The sequence below is a fragment of the Microchirus variegatus genome, assembly GCF_963457635.1.
Source record: "Microchirus variegatus genome assembly, chromosome: 11".
In the NCBI taxonomy this organism is placed as follows: Eukaryota; Metazoa; Chordata; class Actinopteri; order Pleuronectiformes; family Soleidae; genus Microchirus; species Microchirus variegatus.
The window spans coordinates 22656758-22669484 of NC_139812.1; the positions used below are offsets into that span (position 1 = coordinate 22656758).

A 12727-nucleotide genomic window follows, 5' to 3' on the forward strand; every position below is an offset into this window, starting at 1 on the left:
CATATTTTTTAACCCTTAGTGCACCCATGGTAAATTGCCGTGGGAATAATACAGCTCCTTATATGGACATCCTGGGTGTGTGTGTTTATAGGTCACATATTCAGGCTTTAAAAAAGTCTTCTTATGATTTGTTGAGTCAAAATTATGATTCAGGTTATATTGCATTTTTAGTTGTGATATAAAGTGGGAATAATTGTGCAGAAGTCACAAAATTAGTTTTTTCTTTCGGATTTTTTCTTTCGGAGTTTTTTCTTTCGGATTTTTAACATTTTATCAGATTGGATTGGTCGGCTAGGTTGTGCTGAAAAAAAGGATATAATACACTCATATATCGCATATTCTTACTGTATGTTTAAACATAGTAATGGAAAAAACACCTGAAAAGCTCTGTGTTCTAAGGGTAAAGTGAGGACATATCATAAACATAATGCATTACCTAACCCCTTACCCATAACCCAATTAACTAACCACTTACCCATAACCCCATTAACTAACCACTTACCCGTAGCCCCATTTCCCAACCCCTTACCCATAACCCCATTACCTAACCCCTTAACCATCACAACTAAGTGCCTAATCCTAATACCAACCTAAACCCAATTATAACCCTAAAACCAGGTCTTAACCTTGACAAAATGTCCCCTCAAGGTCATAATGTCCTCACAAAGATATATTTTTATGGTTTATTTTGGACCTCACAAAGATAGAGACACAGACACTCACCTGTGTTCAAGTTTCTTGCGGTTGACACACACAGCTCTTTGGTAGCCTTGGGCAATACACACCTTATGTCGGCTGCACTTAACCTTTTGACATGGGTCCTTGGTGGTGTCTACATCTGGGGACAAAATACAAAGGAAAGAATGAACATGCAGTCCTTTTTTTTTATTCTTTTAAATGACAAACACTTTTTTAGTTTGTCCTATTGTTAGCAAAAGGACACATTGGAATCTAGGCCACACGGTTGGTGTAGTGTTTAGCACTCTTGCCTCTGCAGCAAAGGTTTTCCCCCACGGTCCAAAAACATGCAGATTTGGGGAATTTAGGTAAATTGGACACTCAAATTGACCGTAGGTGTGAGAGTGGATGGTTGTTTGTCTCCATGTGTCCCCGATGGACTAGGGAATTATCAGCTGTGAGACCCTCATGGAGGATAAAGCAATAGATGATGGACGGTTGGAATCTACACTCTTAGAAATAAGGGTTCCAAAAGGGTCCTTCTACAAGGGCTGAGGTTCTACCTGAAATCATTTGCTTCTGAAAAACCCTTTCTTTGGGTTCTTGGCAACACTAATGGTTCCAGTAAGAACCACTGATCCAGAGAACCCTTTAAAACCCCTTTCATGAATAAAGGATTTTAAAAGGGTTCTTATAAAAAGGTTCTACCTGGAGCCAAAAAGGGTTCCTTATATGGTTCTACTTAGCACATTTATTTCGAAGAGTGTCCCCACTGATGAAATTATCTCTTATGATGGGCAACACTCTAAAGAAAAATCACATCTCTGTCAGAACTGGATTAAACAAAAATGTTGTGTTTGTGCAGGATCAGGCACTCTATCATCACACTAAGTTTCATCCAGATCTGATCCAGATGACGGAATTAGCAATCATTTAAATTTAAAATCGTAAATTCCATTAAACAGGTTCAGATATGTGCGACAGCTTAGCGGATCAGGATTAAGCTTCTCATGCTTATGTAAGATTATATTATCTATTATCAGGTAAATTTCTGTACAGATCCAGTGAATCAAAATGAAGGTGCCAGTATGTAAAACTCAGGTGACAGTGATAGTGAGTGTCTGAGTGTCTTTCTCTGCCTGTCGAGCTCCCGTTTGCTGCCATTGTTGAATCCCAAAATCTTCCCTCTGCTTTACAACATCATGACGGAACATTTCATGACCTAACTTAATGAAGAAGACTGCACTAGTTTCCAGTTTGAAGAAACTCTTCAAACGTTCACACCTCGCTAACACATTTACTTATTTAAATGGAATCTTTTCTTGAGTGATGGAGGTGCTAAGACACACTTTTAGGCCTGTAAAGCCGGGCTATCTCGCACCTTCCTCATCCATCACGCGCAGTATTGCTGGACCGCCATGTCACCACCCCAAACACACTCATATGTCACAGCTGTCTGTTACGAGCAGGCCTCCTGGAGTCCGACCTGGATGTCACACTCCATTCTCTTCAACTCCCACGCTATCCATCAACACAGTGCACCTGAATATGGCTTCTTCACAGACTGCTCCCCCAGGCTTCATCTCCATGACAGGAGCACTTGTAAATCATGCATTCATTCATCACTTGCTCTCGCTTTATCCTATTTTATGGCACCGTTATAATTTAGCGAGGAGGCTTAGGATGCTCTTTCTCTCGCTCTCTCTCTCTCTCTCTCGTAACCTCTCCGGTGGATGAAAACAATAACGCTGCCCACATCGCGGGATTATCGAAGCAAACTGACAGATATCTGATTTGAGAACAAATCCTAAACACCACCACCACCCCCTGTCACGGGTGAGCTGGTTGAGTAACTGGTTGACTGACTGCTCTGTTGCAAGAAAACAGTCAGGGCACACTAACATCTGAAAATGTATATCACATCACCATTACTAACAAAATATATACTTTATACTTTACTTTATAGGCTAAAAATAGGTTAAATCACATAGTGGATAGTGACTATAACTGTAATTACACACAATATATACTCGTGTTGTTATTTGATCATCAGACAGTGGATCTGAGACAATACATGTCTCATTCCCACAACAACAACAACAACAGAGGAAGCTGGGATTGAAAAAAACAAAAAACCCACAAATGAAACTGACAATAAAGTTGTCGTCAAAGTGACTTCCTTCAAAGAAAACAAACGCCCCTCCACTGTCTTCACTGTGTTTCTGTCAATTAGAATAAGTTTGATGAATAAAAGAGCTGATTTTTAAAAAATCTGACTCTGTAACAGAATGTTAATTAAACACAGCAGTTTACACTACTGTTCAAAACTTTGCGGCCACCTATACAAATTTTTTCCATTAAAAAGTCACACTTTTATTCATCCAAAGAGTTGCGAAATGAATAGAAAATATAGTCAAGACATTGGCAAGCTTGAACAACTGTTTTCAGCTGTGCTAACATCATTGAACAAGGGTTTTCAAGGGTTTTCAAGGGTTTTCTAATCATCCAATAGTCTTCTAACACCATTAGCAAACACAATGTACCATTAGAACACTGGAAATGGGCCTCTATACACCTATGTACATATTCCATTAAAAACCAGACGTTTGCAGCTAGAATAGTCGTTTACCATATGAAAAATGTATAGAGTGTATTTCTGATTCATTTAATGTTATATTCATTGAATAAAAAGTGTTTTTCCTTCAAAAATAAGAACATTTTTAAGTGACCCCAAACTTTTGAACAGTAGTATACTCCCTTTCATTTCAAATAATCCCTGATTCATTTCTTTGACGTTCTAATGTTAAATGAAGGATATTTGCATGTGTTAGAAAGAATAGAACGTGAAAGAGTGTCTCAAGGTGACAAACAGCTGCCAACATATTCAGAAGATATCGTTCATATCATGTAGCCTTTTGTTAAGCGGCTGGAATCCGCTGCTGTCACCGCTTGGCAGCCGTCGCTGAAATCGAGCGTCTGGCTCGTGGGCAAGTTTTTTTAGGGAAATGCTGTTGGACACAGTGAGGTCAGACGTTGATAATATATCAATACATCATACGACCAACGCTTCTGGGACACGAAACGGTGACCTCGTTCTGCTTAGGGAAAAAAACCCTAACTCTGCTGTTCCTGTTTTCATTAGCAGCTTTATTGTCTTTCACCTCAGTCGTGAGCCTGAGGTGTTTTCAGTGGACCCTTGAACGTTAACAGAGAAGAATCGAGTGGGAGTGGAGCATTCAAGACTAATTTGTTCACTTTTCCTCAAAGTGTCTTAGGCTTAAGTCAGACCTTTGCTCGCCTTCCTTGTGCTGTGCTGCTCAGACAGATACAAGCCTGGACTGCTTACCCAGAAGACCAGATAGCACTGACGATATTAGAGACTAGAGTGTGTGTAAATAGAGGATAAGAGGGTTGATTATACCAGGATGCTTCCTGACCTCTGTTTCTGTTATCCCCAATCTGCAGGGATGAACCTCGTGCAAATCTGGATTGGATTAGACGGCAGCACGGGGGAGCCAAGGAGAGGTTCTCCTGCCGCGGGCGTTTGTTTAGCATCAAAGGAGAACATGCAAAAATGTACAGTATGTAGGTGGATAAATGTGGGTTTGAACAGAAGGAAAATCCTCCACACAACTTGACAGAGCAAAGACAGATTACACACGGTGAAGCTTTTTTGAAGATAAGCGAATGTCAAAAGACGGAGAAGGAAAAAAAAAAGGTGGATTGATGGACAGGATTGCGTAACGCGGGGGGGGGGGGGGGGGGGGGTTGGAAACAGAGTTGGAGAGAGAGAGAGACTTCCCAGAAACACCAGATTGAGCTGCAAATCACCGTCAACCCAGAAATGATTCCTGCACCACGGAGAGAGAGCCTGTTGCTATGGAAACATCATCATCGCAGGCACTGCTGTAATCTGTGGAAGCCTGTTAAATTAACATGAGGCTCAGGCAGCCACCTTATGTTTCTGTGTTCACAACACAGCACTGTGCCAGCGCTTTTAGCTCCTCGCTACTAACAAGATTTATTTACCAATGTTCCGCTGTTAGAAGGCAGCATTGTCTGAATCCTGCTGCTTCTATTAATTTCTTGGACGTCTTCATCAGGCCGATTGTGTGTGTGTGTGTGTGTGTGTGTGCGTGTGTGTGTGTGTGTGTGTGTGTGTGTGTGTGTGTGTGTGTGTGTGTGTGTGTGTGTGTGTGTGCGCGTGTCCACAACCACAGTGCTGTCGTCTTATTACCCCTTTGATATCTTTATTCTTCTGTGCGAGAAAGCGTCAAAAGGAAGGAAATTGCTCGCTTGCTTCTGCTGATGGTGTGAATCGAATCATCAAACCTTCGAAAACGAGGCTCAGTATTTACAGCCTAAGCAGTGAAAATGAAGTTTGTTAACCCGTCACTCTCCACACACCAAAGTCCATACAGAAAACCTACCATTTAACACCAGTGCACACGGCAGTTTTTTTTTTAAATCCACCGCTGCCTCAAATTTGTTCAAATATATTACATTTTGACTTCAGCATTTGAAATGATTTGTTTGGATTTACCTTTGTGACCAAAACGATCCTGAATGTGGCAGCAGTGGATTAAAAACCACTGTGCGCTGAGGAGCAAAAAACTGTTCATTTTCTCTGTGGACTTTGGTGCAGGGGAGTGAGCGGTTGATCAGTCAGAAAAGGTTGTCTAAAGGTGAGATAAAGTGGCAAATATGTGCTTAACCCTAGAACACCATTGCCGGGTGTTTTTCACCCGAGCAAATAAATTTATGTGATTTTCATGAAAACCAAGTTTTCATCGACATTTTTTAAAAAAAATTTCTTCCCAAATTCTTAATTTTCCAGTAAGTTTGGAGCATTTTTATACGGTCACCTCGTGATGCTTTTTTTTCATTTTGTTAGACATGACAGTTTAAAATGAAAGAACACTACTCAAATGTGTCATGTTTTGCTATATTTTGATGACAAGTACTTTTTATTGGGTGCATTTATTATCTCGGGTAAAAATCACCCGGTGTTAGTGATGGTGTTTTGAATTTGAGCGATAGTGTTCTAGGGTTAAAACACCACAGAAGCCGGTGTGGATTTTCTTAGGTGAGCCCAGCTGACCGCCATCAATCAGTAAGAGTGTTAGGGTTAGGGTTAGGATTAGGGTTAAGGCCACATTATACTTCTCCGACTGCGTAACCACGGAGCCTCGAGCCTTCATACTTCTGCGTCGTGGACGGATACGCACTGCAATTTCCCGCCCGATCGGTAGGGGTTGCTGCGCAAGGTTGTTGTGCTTCTGGCTACAGTGAGCAATGGCGTCTGAGAGAGAAAGACTGTTGTCGTTGAAACAGTGGCCGTTTCTCACTTTTCTGTGTCGCGAAACGCAGTTTTAAGATAATTTGAGGCGAGAAATTGGCCATTGAGAGTCTAAACATGTGGTTTGTGTGTTAAGATATGACGTCTTTATAGTTTGACAGCGACGTTGTCGGCGGTGATCAGCTCAGCCTCTGTGGGCGCTCGGTGCGCACTGTGAGCTGGCACAGAGCAGCTTAGCTCGGCCTGTCCTGAGGACCAATCGCAGCTCTTGCCGTCTCCGTTGTCCCTTGACGGAGTGACGGACACTTAAAGTGTATAAATTGGGCTTTGGGGTCGAACTCTACAGGTAAAAATGTTGATATCTAATTACATCATAGCAACATGACTGTAGTTTCATGGCCTGGAATATTGTGGGTTTGAATTAAACACCCACTGGTGACCTGAGGATAGAGAACAGGAAAGAGTGACACTCGGAAAACCTGTGGAGTGTGAAGGTGAGAAGTGCAGCAGTCGTATACCCAGAGGATCACAGTGGCTGCTTTTGGAGCCTTAGAGTTGTTGCAGTAGTCCATACACGAGATGTTTAAGAGCTGGACATACAGTATATGTCTGCTCTGTTTCATCTTTTTCAAGTAAAAATGTGTTAAAGAGTTCTGAAAAGAGTATAATAATAAAAGAGCTGCTTCATTGTCCGTCTCCAGCTGGAGATGTCAAGGTGCTGACAATCAACCTTTGTTAAGGTTTGAGATAAGGCTTTTGTTTAAGCTGTCCTGGAAGTCAATGCATGTCCTTAAGAATAGCTGCGCAAACATGTGCGTGTGTGTGCGCGCGTGTGTGTGGGTCACCCGATATTTATCAATAGCCTCACGAGGTATTAAACTCCAGGCCTCGTTGAGTGTGGACTCAGCCTGTTTTCCTATCTCCTTAGCGTCTGCTATTGATCTGCAACCATTGATTTGCCGAAAAGTGTCCATTCATCATTCACCTACCTGGCCTACCTCTCTCTCTCTCTCTCTCTCTCTCTGGCTGAGATAAAGCTCTGTGAAATCCAAGACATGCTTACAGCTGACTCGCATGTAAGCGGCGGAGGCGTCGAGTGAAACGCTTCTCATTCCCTTTTTAGCGAGCGTTGCCAGACGCCGCCGTGGCTCTGTGCGTCGCTGTACATCTGTCTTTACTTTTACTCCACTAAATTTCCTCGTTACTACCAAAGAATATCAGAAGCGTTGGTCATTTTGGTATTGAGCTTGACAAGCTTTTCATACCCATTCATACGCTGTAACGTGGGGTTAAGTGCCTTGCTCAAGGACACATATAGACTAGCAGAGCCAGGAATTGTACACACAACCTTCCAGTTGAAAGACTCCTCACCACCTTTTTAATACTTTTACTTTGAAAACCTAAGTACATTTTATATCAGAAAATGACTTTTGATACTTAATTACAGTAATGTCAAATACTTTAAGACTTTTACTTTACTACCAAAGTCATTTTCTGGTAAGATGTTACCTCAAGTATCCCTTTTACACTCTTGGAAATAAAAGTGCTAAGTAGAACCATATAAGGTTCTTTGGCTTGTCCTCATAGGAGATAAAGGTTCTACCTGGAACCCTTTTAAAATCCTTTATTCAGGAAAGGGGTTTTAAAGGGTTCTCTGGATCAAAATGGTTCTTACTGGAACCGTTAGTATTACCAAGAACCCTTTCTTTGGGAAAGGGTTTTTCAGAAGCAAATGGTTCTAGGTAGAACCTCAGCCCTTGGAGAAGGACCCTATTTCTAAGACTGTATCTAGCCAATCAAATCACATGTATTTGTTGAGCTCAAACACTACACTGTCCACCATTAAAACAAATCATCTTGTACAAAAAGAGAGTATGTTTGATACTAGTCTGTTCTCACCGCTCCAAACTACAGCTGCTCTCCTGCACTGTTTGGAGTCTTAAGTGCAAGGTGATTCAATCAGTTGCTGGACTGATGAATTGATTGTAGAAATCCACAGCAAATTACCCTGACCTCTCCTTCAGTCAGCAAAGCCCGCTCAAGTGGAGTCAACCGCCGCTGTGTCTGAATGCAAATGTCTTCCTCTGTCTGGTGTTGCCATTGACGATGTGTTTAAAAAGTTCAAAAATCTCCGTGTCTCTCTCTCTCTCTACAAGCGTCTGCCTGGCTGAGGAATGAGGCCTGTGGTGGGCTCACCCCGTCCTGGGTGTAAAAGACATCACGCTGATTTATCGACGTCTCAGAGGGACGAATCTGCTTCTTTTCTTACTCCTTCGCTTTATTAAGCCACTCATAAAAGAGGGCCGATCAATGGAGAGAGACAGCACACTTGTGTCAAGACCACAGCGAGGGAACTGGATGAATGAAGGGTTTTATGCCGTTTGATATAAAAGCAGCAAAAAGTGAAACTATTCATCTGTCAACCTCAGGCACACATATAAAACTTTGTTAAAGTTACATAAAAACTGAGCACACACAGTTAAACTCTACATTATAGACATACAACTTGTGAAAGTGATGTATGTCAGTTCAGTCAACTCTAAATCCTGACCCGCCCGAGAGGATAATTGGCCAGAATTCGGTCCCAATCTGGTCCTTTCCAACAATCGTGGGTGCCTTCAGGTTTTGGACTGATTTGAGCAGATAATCTGGCCAAATTATCCTGTCGTGTGAGGGGTTTAAAGGCCCTGGTATACTTCCGTGCACAAGCCCAGATTTTGGAACCACGCGCAAAGAGCGTGTTGGGTGTAGGTTAGGGTTAGCATCGCGAACCCTAAAATGTGAAGCTTTTGTTAGCATATTTGCAGTGTCTGAATAAAACAAACTAAACACAGGTGCTTTCAGTTAGCATTCGCAAACTGAACTTTGGCCCATCAGTAGGCGGAGTATAAGCCCCGCCCACCAATTTCGAAACAGAAGAAGTAGTCGCCAAAGGACAGTCATCTGAGCCTTGACCTGGCAACCCTCAAACCGGCTGACACCCATTATGTGAGTGAGGGAGCTGTAGCATCGTTCTCTTCTTCTTTGCGTCCAATTCCCCGCGTCCAGACTTGTACCGCCACCCGATGGTGAAGTGGGATACTACAGTACCCTGACGCGGGAGTATACCAGGGTCAGTGATATGCGACGTGCGTGGAAGTACACCAAGGGCTTAACAGACATGATTTTAACGTAAATTGGATGCATCAGAGTCCTCACGATTTCGCGAAAGGAACTTTGTACAAGCCAAGTTGATTCCGTCTTCTCAGACGTGACTCCACAAATCCACAGTTTTTTGCCGTTTTTCAGCACAAAACATCGCAAACACAACAGTTGTTAACTGACAGTCCGCCTTCATGTCATGAAGTCACGTTAAATCACGTGTGATTCTGTGAGATCCCAAATCCTTGGAGACTCACAGTAAAAATTACTACTTACTGCATTAGCGAGGACCTTTGCATTGACCGTAACTCATAAATGACCTGTTGTCATGACAGTACAGTCTCCACTATTCCTACTACTACCACTAAGATGCAGGATTATACAACATTGATGTGGTTTGTAGGAAAATGGGATCGTTGCTGTTTTAAAAAGCACTCTTCACCGACATCCTCCAAACATAAAATCCCATCCTCGTACTGTAGTGGGGTCTGGAGACTTGTTAAAACTCACATCAAATGAGCTCCACAGCTCTTCTCGTGGTCGCTGACCTCAGTGTAACTACAGGTCAGGACGCTACAGAGGGAAGTGGATAGCAAAGCAGAGCTGAAGTTTGATATTTGGTGTTTGTGTTAAGAAATATCACACACCTGAGGCACGCTTTCCCTTTGTCTTCTCATTAACTTGCTTTATCCCTTATCGCCAAACTGCCGTGTAGTTGACTGGAATAGAGTTGATGCTTTACACTAAATCTATGCATATTAATCTCTCCACCTCCGTCTCACCCTCTGTCCGTGCTCTCTCTCCCTCTCTTTGATTAGAAACCATAATTAGCCCTTTGTTAAGCCCTTGGAAATTGTGCTAATGGACTCTGCCGCTCAGCTGACTTCACTTAAGCTGCAAATCAAGCGACAGCGGCCGAAGACGCGACTCCGCGTCGCGACTTCGTCTCGTCGCAGCAGCTCAATTAAGGCTAAGGTCGCGGCAGAAGTTGAGGCGGAGACCTCAGACAACGCCAGTCGCCGCACGGCGCCGGCTCTGGCGCGGCAAAGTGGAACGGAACGATGATGGGATGAAAGCTCAGAAACAAAACTGCACCGGTAGCTCACCAAATCTCCCTTTGTGCTTACAGGTATATTATGTAATAAATCTAAAGCAACTGGCCATAAAATCCCCTTAATATTTCAAAGAGACTCAGGAATAATGTTCATATAACAAACTGAACTCACCAACAACAACAGTACAGACAAAATATTTGCATTAAAAAAAATATTTTGCAGACTGCAAATCATGTTTATGCCACCTACCGCCATCTACCAATCATTGCAGTCAGTAGAGTCTCAACTGCCGAGCAACCACGGGTTGCCAGTTACGTCAGAAAACCGACACGTAAAAGACCTCGCTATTTTTAATTTGAATGTAGTAACCGTTTTTGGCCACATTCTTACATATGGCACCTTTAAATAATCACTACAGATATTGAGATGATACACAACAACGCTGTTCTAATGCTGTTTATCAGGCACAGCTCTAAAGCTACGTTTGATTCCAGTCTGATTCATTCGTCATTACAGATAAGATTTGACAGCGTCTTGCGTCTGAAATGCCACATATGCTTTTTTTTCATTTGTCATCATCAACAGAAAATGTCATATTTTTTAAAGCCACTCAGTGTTTGATATGTAACACGAGATTAGATGTAAAACGAGATTAGATGCACCTTCATTGATCCTCTACAGGGCAAATTCAGAAATAGAAGCTACTGCAGCAAATGTGTGAGTGAGATTTGACGCTCTCCTCTGTTGTTGGTGGAACAAACATCGGTATTATCTAGAAGCACATGCCGAAGTGACACAGATCTGTTGTTGTTTTTTAATCTGAGTCACATCAATTAAAATAAAACTGGATATGAGTCACCTCTGCCTGCTAATATGAACACACAGGCCACAGATTCTGTCTCTACGCTTAAGACGCGTCGGTAAACCATGTTCCTCATGTTCCCCCATCCAGAGTAATTAGCTTTTTTCACACGTGTCCTACATTAATCATTATTTGTTCCTTAATCCTGAGCATAAAAATGAAAGTATTTAAACACCTTTCTGAAAGTAGAATGCCGTAGAACAGAGATCCAGGCTCTAGATCGCAGGTTTTGTTTGTTAATCTGCAGCTTCTATTGAGTGCACCTGTGCTCTCCCACAGCTGAGCTCAATCAGACTGAGAGGTTATAAAAAGAGGCTGGAGTTCCTCTGCTCACTTGGTTTGTGTCTCTCAAAGAGGCCACATGTTCAGCTGGGTTTCTGTGGGGTTTTTGAGGGAGAAATGTGATCATTTAGTTTGGGGTCCAGTTTCTTTTGTTGGTCTATCATTTTGATAATAGAATACAGGACTTTTTATCTTTTAGAAAGCCAACTGCCTGCTTTTATGCTTTAACACCTGTTGTGTTATGGTAGTGTGTGGTACTAGTTTCCAAAAACTGTGACCCCTGACCTTGAGGTGAAGGAACATTTGAGTGAAAATGCAACAGCACTTTCATACACGACATGTCGTGCACAGAAAAGTGAAAGAAATCGATCCATGATCTCGACATGAGGCACAACCGCGCATCATAAAAGCCAAAAATACAGAAACAAACATTCAGTCAATATATAATCCAATAAACCTAATCCCCGTTTGCACGTCTTTGGACTGTGGGAGGAAATTGTGGACTAATGCACCCTGCCACGTGACCCAAACAAATAAATCATGGATTAATAGGTTTTCATCTTCATGTGTGTTGGGTTGTGCTTCCAGACATCTTAATATGACTAAAAGACACTGATTTCAAATCGCTCTTACAGCCCATTATTTCATATTTAATTATTTTTTAAGCACAAACAAAAGGCAGTAACATCTACTATGAGCTGGTGGTGGAGTTGGTGAGGGACTTACTGTCGTTAGAGCCTTGATTTTCATCCCAGGTGCGAACGTAATCGTCCTGCAGAGACAGGAAGAAATAACAAACAATCGTTTATCAGCAGCGACGAGAAATACTACGACTAATAATAACAAAGAAAAAAGAGCCTGTTAATCCTCGTGAGTTGATAGAATGGCACATTAACGCTGTCGCCTGCACACAGTAGTCATGCAGTTTACATTCTTTTTGCACACAAACTTTAATGTGCACATTAGTCTTGCAGCATGATAATTAGCTCGGTGAATCATGCAAGTATGTGCTTGTGGCTGTGTGTGTGTGTGTGTGTGGGGAAAGTGCTTTTATGTGTGATATTGCAGAGAGGGAGGTGAGCTGCTTTTTAAGTGCTCAGCCTTGTTTTATTCTTGATTAAAAGAACAATCTCTGTAATTAAAATGGACAACTTGAAGAAGATGTATTTAAAAAAAATGGAGGTGCAGACATAAAACGACAAGGAGATGTGTCATGAATGACAAAGACGTTGTACAAAGGAAGAGTTTTAGGGGAGAAAAAAAGTGCAGGAAAAACTGACCTCGACCTCCTGGTTAAATGACAGCGAGAGGAAAGAAAAGAGTCAAGATTAGTGACAGAGAAAAACAAGGAAATTAAGTTGCATTCATTGACCCCCAAAAACAAATAATTGGACCAAAAGTATTTTGCCT

General features: G+C 42.0%; 2 protein-coding genes across 2 annotated transcripts in view; one reads left to right on the forward strand and one right to left on the reverse strand.

The window, feature by feature from the left end:
* The window catches only part of hif1an (hypoxia inducible factor 1 subunit alpha inhibitor), a 265779-nt gene that overhangs the window by 160310 nt on the left and 92742 nt on the right, over positions 1 to 12727 (forward strand). The window lies entirely within an intron of this gene.
* spock2 (SPARC (osteonectin), cwcv and kazal like domains proteoglycan 2) overlaps positions 1 to 12727 on the reverse strand; it is a gene marked incomplete at both ends in the record, with an annotated part of 39096 nt that overhangs the window by 8767 nt on the left and 17602 nt on the right. Inside the window, 2 exons of the mRNA XM_083897432.1 lie at positions 724 to 838; positions 12044 to 12089. Of these exons, the coding sequence (XP_083753558.1) occupies positions 724 to 838; positions 12044 to 12089 (161 nt within the window). The remainder of the gene's footprint in view (positions 1 to 723; positions 839 to 12043; positions 12090 to 12727) is intronic.